The sequence below is a fragment of the Cebidichthys violaceus genome, unplaced genomic scaffold (assembly GCF_023349555.1).
Source record: "Cebidichthys violaceus isolate CVI_PGR_0920_01 unplaced genomic scaffold, fCebVio1.0.p SCAF_52, whole genome shotgun sequence".
In the NCBI taxonomy this organism is placed as follows: domain Eukaryota; kingdom Metazoa; phylum Chordata; class Actinopteri; order Perciformes; family Stichaeidae; genus Cebidichthys; species Cebidichthys violaceus.
The window spans coordinates 352,686-370,663 of record NW_027176728.1 but is presented as its reverse complement, the minus strand read 5'-3'; the positions used below and the strand labels follow the sequence as shown (position 1 = coordinate 370,663).

Here is a 17,978-nt window from a genome sequence, read left to right as displayed (position 1 = left end):
TCCAATACTGTGTTTTGCATTTATCTGGTGGGGGGGCCTATCCTTGAACTACATTTGGAATACAGATTCCCACCATCTTATTTGAAGTAGACAATACGATTTCTACAGATTCACAGGTGTGTTGAAAGTACATAAAAAAACTAAAAAAACATATATGTTAAAGGCACAGGTAAACCCCATTGCTATCGTGCTTTCAGAACGTAAAAAAAATATCATTGCAGGCCCCCCTTACTCCTCAGTTAATCATATTCAGAACAGACTGATGTATAGGATTTTCTGGTGAGTTTTTAGGCCATGTGTGAAAATGAGTGGAGCACCAAATTATAGCTTATATAGTCCAACAAAAGTTTTGCTGTTTGTGAATTGTCTTTGATACCTTCAAAGTCAGTCAAGCAGTAGTGGCACTCTTAAAAACAAGGGTCAATATCTATGAAAACTGCCCATCTTAATTTATATGTGCTAATCCAAGACTTCCAGCAAAGTGGCCACGGTGGCATATTTCCTCTCTTTGTATAATTTCAAAGGCTCCTGCTGTAGATGGCTGGAGAAGTTTTGGTGAATAGGATGCTTCATTTTGGCAGCAGGGCGGTCTGTCGTTACCGCACCATCTGGAAACTCTACATACACAGGTTTGATCCCCATGACCCGCTGTCTGTAGCCTGCTGAAGTGTCTTTGAGTGAGACCCCTGCTAGCTCATGATCACAACTTCCCTTTCTGTGTTCCACCAACTCTCTCTTAATGGCCCAGAGGCTATATCAGCTGACAGCCAGCCATCAGTCTGCTGTATTGTTCAGCTCAGTATGTTCAAGCAGCATTGTGCATAGACATTGAACTAGCATTTTAAAGTGCTGGTCCCAGGCCATCTATTGTCTGTTGTTCTCATCCAATATGTAGTAGCATAGACCTCAGAGTTGTTTGAGCTTTACAATAGTTGAACCCAAGCCCTTTTCCAGTGTAGAAACTATAATGAAGAACGGAGAGCAACATATCCTGGAGTAAAGGATTTCTTATCACCGTCAAACCCTTTATGATAATCACCATCTTTTTCAAAGACATTTTCTGTTTTCTGTCTTGATTTCCTCTGTCCATTCAGCCACCCACCATATCTTTAAATTAAAAAATATCACTATCGGGGATATCTGTTTGGGCGTATGAAGATTTCGTGGTACCTTTCAGCACCTTCCACTGACAACAGATCCAGTGTTCCTTCATTTACCACCGCATCAGTATTTCCTGCTTTTTTTGTGGTTGGATCACACTCCTGATAATGCCAATTGAAGCCAGTATTGGCTAGTTTGTCCACCTCCTCATTTCTTCTTGTCCCTCTGTTTCTTGCTGGTTTTTGTCAGTGGCAGCGCTGCCCCTTGTTGGCGCGAAGCTACAGAGATGCTACCATCTGACTCAAAATTAAGCAGGTAGTCCATAGCGTTCAACGGCATCCCCTCCTCATCCCTCAGCCTGGAAAAGACATCCTGGTACAACATGCCCAGTTCGCGCTTCCTTTCCTGCAGGTTCCTCAGGGCTTCTTGTTTCTCTCGGAGCAGCCGGGAACGGTAGCGTCTCAAACCTGACACATTGTCTTCCAGTTCGTACAGCACGTCCAGTTTCCTCTTCCTGCAGTTCTGGGCTGCAATTTTGTTCTTACCACGGCGTCGTATGTCCCTGACGAGTATAAGCTGCTCCTCAGTGAGCTGGTAATTGGCCAGTAGGTCATTAAACTCCTCCACTGGCAGATTAACAATCAGCTCATTGGAGAAAGGGATCTTCCGGGTTCGTGCACGCCGTTCATCTCGGCTCCACATTTTGGTCTCGGAGATGTGTCTGGAAGAGTGGTAAGGCTTGGCATCGTCATGTCGCAAGAAGGATTTGGTTGACATCTTGCCATGGGATGGAGAGGAGGCGGACAACCAGGGCTGGTTGTACGTGTGATCGTGGCCGATATGCTCCTGCCAAGGAAAGCCATTATACAGCTTGTGATCCCTATAGTGGGGAGGGAAGGGTTTCTTAACATCTTCAGAGTACCCTCCTCCGACTGCCCCCATCTCCTCCTCTTCCAGCTCCTCCTGCTTTATGGTCATCTTCCCTTCCATATTTGAACCATCTAACCCTTCCTCAGCATCTTCGTCCTCAGAAAAGGGACTTCCCACAGCCGACATACAAGATGAAGAGGAGGTTGAGGAAGAGGAATAAGAGGAGGCCTCAGAAGCACATGGAGAAGCAGGGCTGCGGCTGAAGTCCAGAGAAAGACCAGAGTCTGAGTCTGCCTCAACTGCGCCGTCTAGGAGGAGAAAACAAGAAACGGTCAAGGTATGGTCTAGAGTTTTATATTACATACCTGAATTCATTAGTATGCTCTTAAACGAAAGGCAATTGCACATTTTGTCAGAAATAGTTACTATAGGAGAAGGCCTACTCACTGCCCATTTAATTACCTTGCTGATGTCTTCTTGGTTGACCCTGATCTTCCATGATCGCGACGCCAGTGCCTGAGTGGTCAACATCTCTACCATGTTCCTGTTGGGCGATTTCACTCCCAAGGAAACCCTGCTCTTCCAGCTTGGCTGCCATTTCAGGGCTGAATCCTTCATCCAGAGCCAGGTCCAACAATCTCATCTCATCCAAGATGACATCATCCTCTAAGAGGTCACAAAGTGGGCTAGGGAGACCATCTTCATCATCGACATCCTCCTCTTCGTCAACCAGAAAGAAACCGGAGATAGATGTCAGAGGGTCTTGAGTCATACCATTCCCCTCCGGAGATGGGGTGAAACTGGAAAGTGTCAAGTCACGTGAGTAAAAGTTAGCATCAAAGCTAGGAAGATTGTCGGGATGGGGAGCATACTGTGAACACAGACTGCCTTCCATGGTATCTACAAGATTTATGTTGAGGGTACTTGAGTTATCATCTGCATTTAGTCCCACGTAGAAATCTTCTGAAGGATCTTGGGCAAGCAGATGTGTGTGGTCCGGAAGACTGTGCGAGGGATTCATGTTAGAGTTTTTCAAAGTGTCCCTTGAGTTTAAGGCTGAACAGTGGTCATCCAACTCTGCACTGGGTGTGAGGGGAAGCAGGGCTGGCTCTTGCTCTGACAGTCTTGGAGGCCCCAACAAACCTAGAGACAAAGAATAGGCATGTTTTGCAAAATGTTAAGAATTGGGATATGCAACTGAGCCTTTGGTGCAGTCATTAATAGAAGTGTAGTACCCCCCTCCGGTTCCCCCTCAGGCAAACACTGTAAGGTCTGTCAGGACTTTCACTGTTGTTTGCCCTGTTAGTGCTGTTAGCACTGCGGGTCGCCTTCGCAATGTTAAGGGCCATTGAGAGGCAATGAAGATGCTCCCAATCTTGTATCTTGCACCTTTAAGGAGCAATAGTAAAGTCTGCCAGAGGTGAGAGCCATGTGCAGGCAATCCCGGCCCAGACTCTGAATGTTGTATATATAACTCCTTTAAATTCTCAACAAACTGTCCAACACCAAAGCTTTCATCCACATCAGCAGATGGAGTTAATCAATTGTCTTGAAGATGGTTTAGTTGGCAATCATCTCCATGACCATTGATCAACTCAATCCGCTGAAGAAGACCATGAGATGGGGTTGAAGCTTCGTAAACAAGTAAAAGGCCCTTTTGTTGAGAGTTTTATTGTCCAGCTGCTGTCTCCAAGGTCAAGAATCAAACGTCAAGCTCCATTTTTGAGGAGTTGTTTAAATGTAGAGATTCTGTCCATGAAACCTGACAACAAACATCCACTTCTGAAATGAATTACCGTGCTGCAGGGGAGTCTCCATTAAAAGGACCTCCTGCTCAGCCTCTGTTGCGCTGTTGTCATGGTCGTTACAATTTTGGCGCAGAGCTTCAGACCCAACACCCGGAAGGGTCTCAGTTGCTCTTGAATTTTGGATGTGGTCAAATGAAGTCATCATGTCAACATCTGTGTTCTGGAGATGAAGGATAAAAATTTTTTATCTTGATTTATTGTATCTTGGCTTACCCATCTCGTCATTTCATCTTAAATCTATTTTGCCAACTGTGAATTCATCTTCCTTAATTCTCCCAGTCACCTCATGGTCCATGATAGCCAACAGGTCCTGCCAGTGGAGCTCCAGGTCCAAGGAAGTGGGGGTGATATGTGACAGCAGGGGGTCCCTGCCTGGTGGCTGATGCTCCAGATCTCCCCTTCTACCACCAACATCACGTAACTGAGGGACAAGTAAAGGCCTTTACACATGGGGGGCATGATGAATAAACAACACCAAAATCGGAAACTCTATAATATTTATATTACTTGGGAGTATTTCCCATCCAAACCATTCATAATGGCTGTGAAGCAAATTTGAGACATTTGCAACACATTTTCAGTAAAAGGTTCAAATAGATTTGCGTAGGCAGAGGACCAACTACAAGGATCCTATTGACCCAGAGCAGCCTCTGGCTGTGTGTTTGAGGTATGTTGTTGTATTGCTGAAGCTAATTAATTTATTCAGTTACCTTTTGGCTAAATGCTCTGAGTGAATTTTAGTTCCCTCTGGTAAACAATGCAATATGTCTAGAAGGAAAGCAGTGGATCTGGTGCGTAAAGGTACTCATGACAATAATAACAGTTTGAAAAATATATTGACATATAAATTAATCACACAAAAATAAAAGGCTTCAAGCAGGTATGGTCAAGAAGAGAACAACAGAATGGACTGAAGAGAAAAGAAAAGGCTGTACCTGTTGTTCTTCTGTGACGTCAAAGGTTTCCTCCAGCAGCCTCAAACACTCCTGGAGGGAGAAAGAATTCTGAAAAGAGAGAGAGAGAGAGAGAGAGAGAGAGAGAGAGAGAGAGAGAGAGAGAGAGAGAGTGTTGAGTTGCATTTGGCTCAACACCAGTTTCGACCAGCAGGTTTACTTCCCCACTGGTTTCCATGTGTTTTGTATTAGCCGTGCTGGCGGTATGGCTCTAGGGATGACCATGTCGGTCAGTCTGTTGATCCAAGACTTTGGTCTTGGCTGAAACATCTCACAATGATCAAATGGATTGCCATACATTTTGGACAGGTATTTACATTTTATAGAGGATGAATCCCACCGGCCTTGGTGATCACCAAACCTTTTCCTCTATTGCAACCAACAGTAAGTTAAATATCTCAACAAATAAATGGATTGCCATGAAATTTGGTACAGACATTAATGTATCCCTCAAGAATTTATTGTAATGACTTAATACATTAACTCTTCCTCTGACGTCAGCAGGTCATAATTTCAGATTGTCCAAAACTTTGGATTATGACCCAGTACATGCAAAAATAATGACATTACCATCATCCTCCGCTGTACTTAGTGTTAAATGCTAATTAGCTAATGTTAGCAAGCAAAGCATTTCAATGAACTGAAATTAGATAATTGTCCTCACTTTCAGTTTTATTGGTTCTTACATTGGTCACGCATACACACACACACACACAACTGTGCATGTTACGTGTGAGAACGCTGCGTGTAGGCACCCTATGTGTCCAATGCTTCACAAATTCTGCTGAGCTGGCAGCAAAACCCGCATTTAAAATTGAAGCATCCAGCTCAGATTCCAAGCATGACAGACGCTGCAGCTGCAGGAGACAGACCTTCAGTTAGCGATCTGTTGTAACAGTAACTCAGCCAGCGCTGGGAGTTTGATTCTGGGGAATTGACCCGACTCCCAGCCGGGTCAGCAAACTTTGTGGTAGAGCAGGGTCATCCTTCAATCAGAGGATTGGTGGTTCGATCCCCCGCTCCGCCAGACCACTAGACACTTAACCTCACAATCCTTTGGATTGTATGAATGTATAAATGTTTAGTTAGTCCTGATGGACAGGTGGCACCTTGCATGGTAGCCCCTGCCATCAGTGTATGAATGGGTGAATGAACATGTAGTGTTAAAGAGTTTTGAGTGGTCGAAAGACTAGGACAGCGCTATACAAGTACTAGTCTATTTACCATTTATACCCATTTAAGGCCTTTACACACCAGGGGCGTCGTTTTCGTGCGATCAATTGCACGTCGATATATTTTTCCGAACTGTTGTTTTTGTCACAAACACTTTTACACAGAAAGCAAAGGCGGCTAGACGACACATCGTACAACCTTTATTTGCTTTTCTATTGCCTCATACCCTCTTAATATGGAGACGGCTGAGCTGGAGGCTCGCAGCTAACGGTGCAAACAGCTCTAACAAAAAAATTGCTGATGTGGATATTGAATTTTGGAAAATGTCAAACAATTCCAGTGCTAATTAGTCTGCTTTAAAGGTGCTGGGTGGACATTTTCCCTTTGGATAGAGCTAGATCTGTTTTCACCTGTTTTAAGTATTACTGCTAAGCTAACTGGCTGCTAGCTTCAACTAAAATATTTCATATTTAATAAATCTGAGTCTTATTATGTCTTACCTGGTCTGCTTCATTCTGAGTTAGCTCTCTGTTGTTAGCATGGCTGTAGGAACCTCCAAGTCTTCCTCTTCTCTCTGTCCTCCAACCCAGGTGTTCCTCCTCGTCTTCCTCTCCTGGCTCCTCCACAGCACCACTGTTATGACGTACGTGATGCGTTTCTTCCTGGTTGCAGAGACAAAAAGGAAGAACGATCGAGTCAGGGCAGCCATTATGCCAAGTGCATTTACACATCATGTTGAGTACTGTACACAGAATTATACAGAAAGGCCCGCTTGCTGTTCTAACACACTGGTTGCACTGGGTTCTGATTCCAGGCACTGCTGTGTGTGAAACAGTTGTGATAACCACTACACTTCTCATTTTCATGATACGTTACTTTAAAGCAGCAAATCATTGATTTTTGGGCCACTTTGGAGCAACGGAACTTCACCAGTAACTTCCTGGAGTATCTTCCAACTGGCCTTGGCCAAGAAATAGTCCAGTACATAATCCAAACCTGAACTGGTCATAACTGGAATAAGCTCTGCACCCGTCACGATTTTTTCATAAATATTCAACCATAATGTACGATAACATATGATAAAAATAACAATTATATGTATTAGTATTCGACATCTACAGCTCCCATGAGGCTTTCTGCAATGTGCTAATCTTCACATAGAAATATGTTAAATGTGTCTTTTTGACATGCATTTGGCATATGCTTTTAGCAAGTAATGAGAAACGCAAAACATGCTAACCACTGGAGTAGTATAATGCTACTGTCCTCTATACTGCCAGCCTGTATGTACAGAACATACTGTTTTACCTAAGGACAGACAGCCAGGCTCAGAATAGCTTCAACATTCTCCTGACTTGGCTGGTGGCTTACAGACAAACCCAGCGAGCGTCAACAGCTGGCCAGCGAGGACATGTATGTGCTTTAAACATAACTGGGTCAGGCCGGTGCACATATCCCTTAATTCACTACATGAGGCCAATTCAAAGCCCAAGTTTGAATCATGCTGGGGTTTTCAATTCAATTCAATTTATTTTGTATGGCCCCAAATCACAAATTTGCCTCAGAGGGCTTTACAATCTGTAGGAACCCTCACATCGGAACAGGAAAAACTCCCCCCAAAAAACCCTGTAACGGGAGAGAAAAAGAAGAAACCCTAGAGAGAGCAACAGAACAGAATAGTTCCATGAACCAAGGGGCCACATGGAAAATGTAGCAGTAACCTCAGAGGACTCCAGTGCATTTGAATAGCCCTCAACCACAGTAACGTTTAAAAGATGTCACAGATTCTTGGACTAGAACAAAGAGACAACAGTAACCAATAGCGTCCCGCTGCAGTGCTCCAGGCTCGGTTACCTCCGACGCTGGGACCCACCTCCATCACAAGGACCCTTGTTGGAAAATGTTTATTGTGCTTCCTTATCAATAAATAACTTTTACGTGCCAATGTATTATGTTGCGCAGTAAGCCTTTATCGTGCTTATCGTTATTGAGCGTATATTTAACACATGGTGTCACGTCAGCTGCCACACAAGGTCCAACAATAACACCGGGGTAAACAATACAACCTTAACATTTCACAATAACTGTAACTTATAAAGCAAGGTAATGTAACGTTAAGCAGCAATTAGCTTGTACTGACATAAGAATTCGCTAACATTCTAGATGCTAACGTTATCTATAACATTATGCTAACGTTAGCTATGCTAATGTCGTGAGAAAAAACTAACATTAACATGACAACAGTGGGGAAGAAAAATGCAAATAGATTAATGTAATCATTTCAGCTAACATTAGTTTGCTAACATTAGCATACCTAGCTAACATTAGGAAACTCAAAGGTTAGTTATCCATCGCTATCCAGTCGCCAAAAATATTATTTCAGAAATCTTTTGGCCATTTTTTAACAGTTCTCGGGTGGTCAAAGATGGTTAGGTTTTGTACCAAATTTGTGCAACAAATGGTATCAACCCAAAAATTGCTGCAACAACTTATGAGACATAATTGAGCATGGGAATGGCCACCGTATACTTCCATCACAATGTTTTACGCCCTGATTCACAAACTTTCAACATTTGAATTGGCGCCTAACCAAAACACATCGGGCCTTATAAAAGAACCACTCGTACGAACAGATTAGCTCTTAAGGGCTTGTCCGAAAAACTTTAGGAGAACTTTTACATTCACCAATTTTCTTGTACTTAGAAAAAAATTAAGGTTCGAACACAATTTTTACATGTGTTCGTACTAGACTGATATAATTCAAAATTAATTCATACAGCCTACAACATCACCATTAATTTAAATTGGCTATCGATGCTATTGTATAACACTGCAATATCAATATGAACTTCAATTATTTGAATTCTTTTATGAATCTCTGGAAGGAGGCCTAGCCTTATGAGGTGTTATTGGGGCATTAATCATACTAATTTTACAATTCGCATGAACACGCGCTCATTCAAACACAGGTGGCATCCATCATGTTTACGCTGGTCATTTACACAGTTATCTGACGTTAGGAGCTTTTGACGGGAAAAAAGTAAGATCAAGTTCAGATACGAATACGCAAATGTGCATGCATGAGGTACATTATTCATTACAGATTTAGGACTGTAAAAAAACTTGACACAGTGCCGAGCTGCATCTCACATTCATCTTCAGGTTCCCAGCTTTTTAGACAATGTAGCCACTTCTATGTGGCACATACTGTTGACCTATCGCCCCCATTCTAATATGTGCACACTACATTTCCACTTTCTCATTATGTCCTTTAACCTATATAGCAGATTGTCCTGTTTTCATCCCGCAACACGGCTGAATAACAAAGCCCAAGTTAGCGCCTTATGCATTTATGTACATTTGTTTACATACATGCCTCTGTTTTTTTTGGTGTGTGTGTATTGATGCAGTAAACAGAAGGGATTGCAAAACTGAAGGGATGTGAATGTGTGTCAGGTCACGATTGCCAGGGATCAGGTTTCAAAACAAGCCAGTCAGTCACAAGCTAATAAAAGTGCTGTGTGTGTGTGTGTGTGTGTGTGTGTCATTTGATACACAAGCAGAATTCAAAAACAATGTTTCATTCACTTTCAGGTGAAGGTGGCGGTCCGTCAAGTTTACGTACATCTCTATGCGTTATATCAAGTTTGTAATGTCCTCTGTATGTGTGTGTGTGTGTGTGTGCTGTAAAAGGACACTGAGCTTCAGCTGTAGCTCCCAACAACAAACTGAAATACTTCAATCCCAGAATGATCTTCTTCTTTTTTATTTCCTCTCTCTCTGAATGTGGCTTCCCTGCTGTCAACACATTTGATTTTCTCTTAATTTCTCTGTCGATAATTATTCTGAATACAAATATTGCTGTTTATCCCAGCCTCTGTTTCACAATTTGAAAGGTCTCCAGTTGCTGTCTGGGTGCGAAGTGGCTCGAGACATCAGCCTATATGCATTTGGAAGTGTCTTAATTGTGATGTATGGAGGATGATCATTTAAGGGGCGAGTGGAAAAATGAGCAAAATAACACCTCTCTCAGGTAACAAACTGTTTCAGCTGGGTTAATAAAGTGACTGTCAGTACGTGGGAGCAGATCTACACCAAACAACTATGGAGCTCAAATAGCTTAAAGCATTTTGCTAAAAGGAAACTCAATAAAATAGCGTAGAGTAGCTCAGGCTACAAAGCAGCTAACCCCAGACAGACTGCCAGACGCTGATCTAGGATCCTGGTCGTTGGTCATCTGCCGGCGTGAATCTATTCTAACTTTGAATTGAAAAGTTTTGCAACTATCGCAAAATCTCATCGCTGCTTGTTTTGATGTAAAGCGTTTCATTTTGTCATCCTCTGCCGACCATGAACGCCCGTACGAGATGTCATGGCAATCCATCCAATAGTTGTTGAGACGCTTTTGTTAACCTGCACAAGTTTTAAGACTCATTCCTGCAGCGCTCTATTGGTGTGTAATCCATGACAAAGTATGCCACAGAATTCAAATTACACGAGAGTACTTTGAAACAAACACACACAGTTTCCCCAGTGAATGTAGCCACTGTTACCCTGATACTGGAACCCTGATTAACTGCTGCACATGACTCTGTAACACAGCGTGCGTACATGTTCAGGCCAATCTGTGGGCTATTTATATGTGTGTGTGTGTGTGTGTGTGTGTGTGTGTGTGTGTGTGTGTGTGTGTTATAGAGTCTTTGGGAGTGTTTCGTCAGAGTGTACTTTGTGTGATCCTAAATAACGGTGATGCAACTTAATGAAAATGACACCGCCCTTCTTTGCATCCACAAATGCACATTAGTCAAGTTAACGTCAAACACGATCTTTTCCTAACCCTTCAAGTTGTTTTGTCGCCTAAACCTAACTCCCTGCGTTTATTTTGAAAAGACACATATTGACACATGTCCAAAACTGACACTATCGGGGTACCTGGAGCGTCATAGTTTGAAGCTCAGGGCCACCGACCAAGCCTCTATTGACGAGTTGTGGGTGAGAATGTGTTGGCTATTTCAGACGCCTCTCTGTGCACGATGTGCCCTACAGATTATTTTCAGTTTCAACATCAGTCTGTGTCTGAGGTGGCAGTTGTGACAGCCAGTTAATGTATGCGCTTAAGTCTGTCTCATGGTCCAAAGCTTGACCGGGCATGTCTGAGGTGTTGGTCATGAATAAATGGAGCACACGGTTCATGGAGTTCAGAACGCAAAGTCAGAGCTTCAATCCGGATCAGTAGATCCTCAGCAGATTCCCCTTCTCTATGTTGGCTGACTTAAAGAAAGACAGTTTTTGAAGATACATGTTTTCACTTTCTTTTATGAAAGTGAGATTAGATGACAGATGCCAGTCTTGTGTCTCTGTGGATCCCACGATGAGATCAGCACAGAAACTGGAAGAACTGGAAAACAACCACCTCTAAAGCTCATTGCTTAACATAATAATTTTGTTTACAACATAGACAAATCCTGACATGAGCGGATACTTCAGGTGCCTATTAGTGTAAATGATTTATTTTGGGCCTCTTAAGGGCAATAGAAAAGATCTAAAAACAACACTGATATGTGATCACTATGAAGTTGTTGTGACGAACGTGTTAACAAAGAGTTGAGCAGACATGAAAGCAACCGTAGCATTGATTCAGTGTTGTGCTTTCTGGCCACTTGACAAATATAAGTCCAGTATTCACTCTCTTTTAGCTCTGTTTTGTTCTCCACCATCTCCTGAGAAGCTGATCTGCCTCTCTTTAGCTGGGGCTCAGTGGTAGAGCAGGGTCGTCCTTCGATCAGTGGTGGTTCGATCCCCGGCTGCGCTAGTCGCATGTCGATGTGTCCTTTGGCTAGACACTTAACCATAAATTGCTCCCATAGCTGTGCCTACGGTGCGTGAATGTTGTGTGAATGTTAGATAGTCCTGATGGGCAGCTGGCACCCAGACCTAGACTAGCTGTCTCACTGCAAAGTAAACTGGCAAAGACATTCTAAATATAGCGCACACTCAATGGACTGATTTTCTTTTTTTAGGTGGGCCTTCCTTTTAGATTGTCTTGTCTGCTTCTCCAAGTTATCTACTGTTGCTGACTATCGAATAGTACCTCATACAACCCCACTTCAACACACCCAAACTATCCCTTTCGGTTTGAAGGAAGCAGTCTACTGCATACAACCAGCAGTAATCAGGTTACTGAGGTGTAAGTACAAGGACCGACTGTAAAGGTCTGTGACTCTATGTGTGCTTATTTAAAAGGTGTATTCTCTCCAGCAGGGTGTTCCTACTGCATTTCAACCGTATGGATTGTATTGCTTCATTTTCCTGGCTGTGGTTAGGTGAGGTTTCCTGCTGACTCATCGAGCGCTGACTCACTATCTCACATGACCTTACACTCAGTTTTGGTGCCAGCCAAAAAAAAAAACGGCCCTGTCGTCCCCCAACACTGATTCATCTGATTTATAAATACATATTTGAACTGCTACTTCTGTGGCAAGTGGGTGGGTCAGTGGTCTTCTGGGCATGTCTAAGGTTTGGCTGTGGAAACCACAGACTTTTGGACTTTTTAGGAGCAACTATTATATGTTCTAATATCAGTTCCGGTCTTAATTGGACTGCACATGAGCTCTTGTTAAAAAAACAAGTTTGTAGGAAGTAACTGGAAACTAGTTTGTTTCAAGCGGACCATTGGCCAGAAAAACTTTTGTCTTTAAGCTCTCGCAGCCGTTTTGAAACCTGTCAAACTGTGCATGAACAAAGGCTTTTGATCTTGATCCCACAGGGCTTTGGCATGGACAAAGGTCAACAGAGATTGCTGATCTGAGGTATACATAACCCTGTTGACCCTACCTGAACTGAGCTCTTAATACTCCTCTGACCGGTAACATCATAACTTAACTGTTTCTGCATGAAAAATACATTTCTTCTTGTGGGAATCAAATCTATATTTGCATTTTAAAATGTTTAAAATGTAAATGTTCCTATACTGATTAACTAAAACACAAATCCTAAATGTTGTTAAGCAGAGCAAATGAAACCGCTGTACCTCTTTATCCTCCTCCTCTTCTTCCGGCAGGATACCGAGTCCAGCTCTGGGTTCCAAAGGCGGGGCAGTGCGGTCTCTTTCTACCCCAGCTGGTGCTCTTTCCAGCAGGTCTGGACATACCATGGGAAGAGGATCCGGCTCCCGCTGGACCAGCCATGTCTCCAGTTCTGCATGAGGAACCTGTGGAAAAAGGTATGACGAGATAGGGGATTAGTGAGAGTGTTCAATAAAGACAGTACCATATAATTCTGATTCCATCTGGATCGGAGCATTTAGATAAAGATGGAAATGGATGTGTTTCCCCACCTGTAGTCTGTCCAGAGAGTGGACCCAGCCCAGCAGCCTTCTCGTCGTGAAGAAGCCGTCTAGGTCCACGCTCTTGGGGTGCAGGTCTTGGCCGTCCCCCAGGCGGTTGCGGAGGTTGTGGAACTGCGTCTGGGTCAGCGCGGAGGTCGGACCCAACATCATCTCGTGCAAGGAGGGAGGCAGGTATGGCTCCAGTCCCACGTCAACCCTCACCCCACACAGGCTGAGCAGGATGGCCACCTGGATGAGCCCCTCCGTGAAGTATTTCTTCAGGTGCAGCATAGTCTTTGGTTCGTCAGAGGACGTGCAACGGGTCCGGAGCTCAGCTCAGTCACCGGCGCAAGAGGTGTCTCTGCTGCCTTTGTGGTAAGTCCCAAGAAGATCTGTCCTTGAGGAAGGGAGTCCAAACCTCTGGGTCCCAAAAAAAAATGTCCTTGGTACCCTAAATAACCTGGTTGGGAAATTCTTTACTCCCCCTCTCTTACATTATAATGTATACTTGCTCTGGTAGGGAAGACTTAAAAATATACCCCTAAGCAAGACATACACAGTTTCAACCAACTGCTCAGTGTAAAAGAAGGAACTCTTCTCCCACCAGGACTGATTGCGATCCAAAATTTCCCAGGTTCATCCGAGAAATCCTTGCTGCTCTTCACGGAAAAAACTTCACACAACGTTTCTTCCTGATAATGAAAGAGAGCAGCTTACTTCAGAACAGAGGACTGACGGCATGGGACAAATATTACACACGTTTAAAGCAAATATCATTTGTGATGTTAATATACTTGAACTCAGTACAAAGGCCTGCAGTTAAAGGTGAAATCCATCTGCCTTCTTTTTGGGGGTTTTCAAATGAGTTCAACCCGTTGGCGTCTTGACTGGACGGTTATCTCATTGTGGGTTTGTATTCATTCAGTCACACGACGGTGTGTTGTGGCTAAGTGGAGAGCAGGGCTGCCTGTCGGTGGTTCGATCCCCGGCTCCTGCTCTAATAGTCTCATGTCAATATGTCCTTGAGCAAGACACTTAACCCCAAAATTGCTCCCGTAGCTGCGTCTACGGTGTGTAGATAGATACTGAATTGTAAGTCGCTTTGGATAAAAACGTCTGCTAAATGACCGTAATGTAATGTAGTGTAATGTAATGTCGTTGCAGACACGCCTGGCGGAGAGCTGCACTCTACTGCGAGCACGTTTCTAGTTGATCATATGACCTCTTCTGCTACGGCACAATAAGAGTGCCGCCGCTGCACCAGTGATAATAATAACGACACTACAGTTATCAGAGCTAATCTTGCACTGTCAGTGTAGCCTGCCCTGCCGAGAGTCAGCAGTTAAGAGCTTTGACAGTTTGTGTGAGGAGATAAGGCAGACGGACGGGGCAGTATCACCACTCTCTCTCTCTTTCTCTCTCTCTTTCTGAGTAACTTCGACCTACTTCTACAAATGTTTGGTAACCACCTGCCTGCCCCACACCGCCTTGGTTTACTCACTGCTGCCGCATGATGTAATTGCCAGTGTTTGCCTGGAAAACCCCCTCTCCCTGTCTCCTCCCTCCCTTCTGCTAAGGTAACCTGTTGACAGAGGCTGCAGTGGAACAGCTGACTGGAACTATTCAGCACCAGCTTAAGACCCAGGGATGTTATACTCATATTTTTATAGTTGAGTGCAGTCAAGTATAATCGTGTAGTGTGTGGTCTAGAGGAAATGAGGGTCTGGTGTGACGTTTCTCCCCCAGGCTTGTTCATAACACTTCATTATGATCTGTTTTTGATATTGTTTTTGTCCGCTTACATTGAGTGCATTGTGTTTTATTCCAGTCAGTGTGTTTTAGAGAACTAATGGATGAAGACAATGTTCCGTCTTGGTAAACAATAAAGTTTTATTCCATTATATCTTCTATTAATGTAAAACTCTAACTAGCAGGCATTGTGTCGTTTCATAGGCGGCTATTGCATGTGGTGTAACAGTGATGGGTGTGGAAATATTGAAAGAACTCAAGTATAGTAGCAAAATGCACTTCAAAGTATCAAAGTAGCCCCTGTGTGTGTTGTACTAGATTGTTATTATAATTAAAGGTGCATTAATGTGTCAGTAACATGTTATTGTTGTGTTGTAACAATACATCACATTTCATGAGCTCATTGTGTTTTATGTAACATATACATTTTTAAGGTGACCACACGACCATGGCATGCATTGATATTAGGCTGTAATGTAAATACAATATGCTGTAGTCCAGCTGAATGTATTATTATTATTATTATGATCGTGTTCCCTGATGGTCCCCGCGTGCGAGATCACGCTGTAGCTGAGCCAGAGCAACAGGTTACACAATGTGTTTCATCCCTGATACTGATCACTTATTTATAACAAGGAAGCTTCGGAAATATTATGCAACGTTTGGACTGCTGAAAGTCAACATATGTAGTCAGTAGAGTCGCGCAGGACAACATAGATCGGTTATTATAGGAGCATAATATAATAATAAAGTGATTCCACTCGCGATGACATATTAATAGATCACCTTTTGAGCAACTGCCACAGAACAAAACAGCGGTCTGTGGAGCCGATGTGTTCACGGATGAGCGTACAGCTGTTCATAATATTATAATAATATTATTATATGAATGCGCCTTACCAGTTCAGAGTGTTCGGCAGCGTGTGTTACTCTGTCCCGGTCTCAGTCTGTTCTCCGGTCACACCGGGAGGGTGGGACTATTTAAAGCGACACCCAGCGATGACGTAGAAGATCTCCTCCCTGGAAGAAAAAGAAAAAAAGAAAAAAGAAAAAAACTGCGCGCGCGCGTGCGTTTGCACGTGTTAGGAGTCTGAGTGTTTGAATAAGAAATATTAGTGATCTATTTTTAAGAGCTATTCAGTACCAGTGTCACTCCATTACCTCATAGTTTTGCTTTCAACATCATATTAAAGTGAAAGTCAAGAGTAAATGATTGTGCAGTGAAATAATAATAAGGAGAGCTCTCGTTGGGACATCAAATAAAAAGTCAGTCGCTGACGTATGAAGGTGTTGGATGATGTGAGGCTTTGGAGATGAGTAAAAGGAATAGAATAGTTCTAAAAGAGAGCCAGCGCAGAGGGGGAACGTGAACATGATGATGTCTGACATCCGATTCTATGTGACATAACGTTTGTAATACCGATGCAGGGGATGTCTCATCTGAAGGGGCCCCACACGTGTTGTTTTTTAATAAAGTAAGGAAGTCAGGAACCACTGGTTTGATAATAACAGTGTATTTTATAAGCTTTTCATCGTTAAAAATGCATCTATCAAATAAATGTTGCGGAGTAAGCAACACAATATTTGCAGTGAAATCTAGCACCATAAAATGAAAATACGTAGCCTACAAGTATCTCAAAATAGTATTTTTTTTTAAAGTGCAGTACTTGAGTAAATATACTGACATTCAACCACTGGCACACATACATTCATCTGATCATATATACACATACACATAAAAAGCAAAGACAACAAAATATTCTAAATAACATTGTTGAACAACCCCCACATATTTTTTTAAGTCCACAGATTTCTTTCTTTATTGCAAACTCAAATCTTTCCACAGAGAACAGATGATGGTTTTAGTGTATATTTTATAATAATAATAATAATAATAATAATAATAATAATAATAATAATATTCAGCCTGTAGACAGAAATATACCATATTATTCTTCTCACTCCTTGGGACAAAAGAAAGATCGTAATCAACAACACAAGAAGTACAAAATATAGTTTTCTTCAAAAGATCTGCCCTGTGATTGGCTGGCGACCTGTCCAGGGTGCTCAGTGTCAGCCCCCCCCCCCCCTAAAAAAAAACCCCAAAGCAACTTATTATATTTATTTTAGGAACTATGCATGCTTTTTTTTTCAAATTAACAAAACAATCGGAAACAAATATCTTGTGTACCCCCTCCAGTACTCCACGGTACCCCTAGGGGTGCTAGCACCCCCACTGGAGAAACACTCTGTAGGACAGGCACGTACAGCTAAGGGATGGGTCGACATTGTCATGAACATTGCTATAGTGCACCTGTATTCCCTTACATTTAGAGCATGGGTCTGTGATGTTTGGAGTGAATTCATGGAACTGACATGGAGTGATGCAGATTTCTAATGTTGAAGGTTTAGTTAAAGATGTATCAGTAAATATGTTTAATAAATACATTTTCTACAAATATAAATATATTATGACAGCAATCAGAAACAGAATAAGTTGTACTTCCCGTGTACAATGCTTCTCCCAATTATTACACCAGTCTACACCTTCAGTCCCTGCTCTGGGTGAACACAACCCACCTCACACACTATGTTCCTGTGAATCTGAATGTCTATCTTCAAGGATATGCACCTCACTAGAGTACCCGACTCAAATGAGGAATGTTTACAAAAAAATATGGAAGCCCACTACTGCCAGGAAGAGAGAAACAAATAGACTATATGTGATTCTAGACAAGAAATAATAGGCTGCTTAGGATACGTCAAAATATCGAGTGAAAGTTAAAATAATGACTTCATGGGTTCAATTATTGCGACATAAATCTTAAATCATGACAATTTACTATGTCAAACTCTTTTTATTTAGCGGGTTTACCCACGCTTAATAAAATTTTATTTATTTACCTGCATGCGCTTGCTAATTTTGGTGGAGAAAAAAAAGCATTGGTAAGCGAATATTTTGACTTAATATCCCTTAATTTTTCGCTTACTATCTCA

At 42.5% G+C, this 17,978-nt stretch overlaps 1 protein-coding gene across 1 annotated transcript; it reads right to left on the bottom strand.

Moving 5' to 3' along the window:
• Nucleotides 1–13,644, bottom strand: LOC137888211 (endoplasmic reticulum membrane sensor NFE2L1-like). The gene is made up of 8 exons (XM_068731556.1): nt 13,242–13,644; nt 12,936–13,115; nt 6,406–6,567; nt 4,715–4,783; nt 4,063–4,200; nt 3,768–3,939; nt 2,434–3,114; nt 1–2,279 (listed from the first exon to the last, which is right to left on the bottom strand). The coding sequence occupies exons 1-8, from the start codon at nt 13,521–13,523 to the stop codon at nt 1,309–1,311; spliced, it is 2,655 nt and encodes an 884-aa protein (XP_068587657.1). The 5' UTR covers nt 13,524–13,644; the 3' UTR covers nt 1–1,308.
• Nucleotides 13,645–17,978: the final 4,334 nt, after the last annotated feature.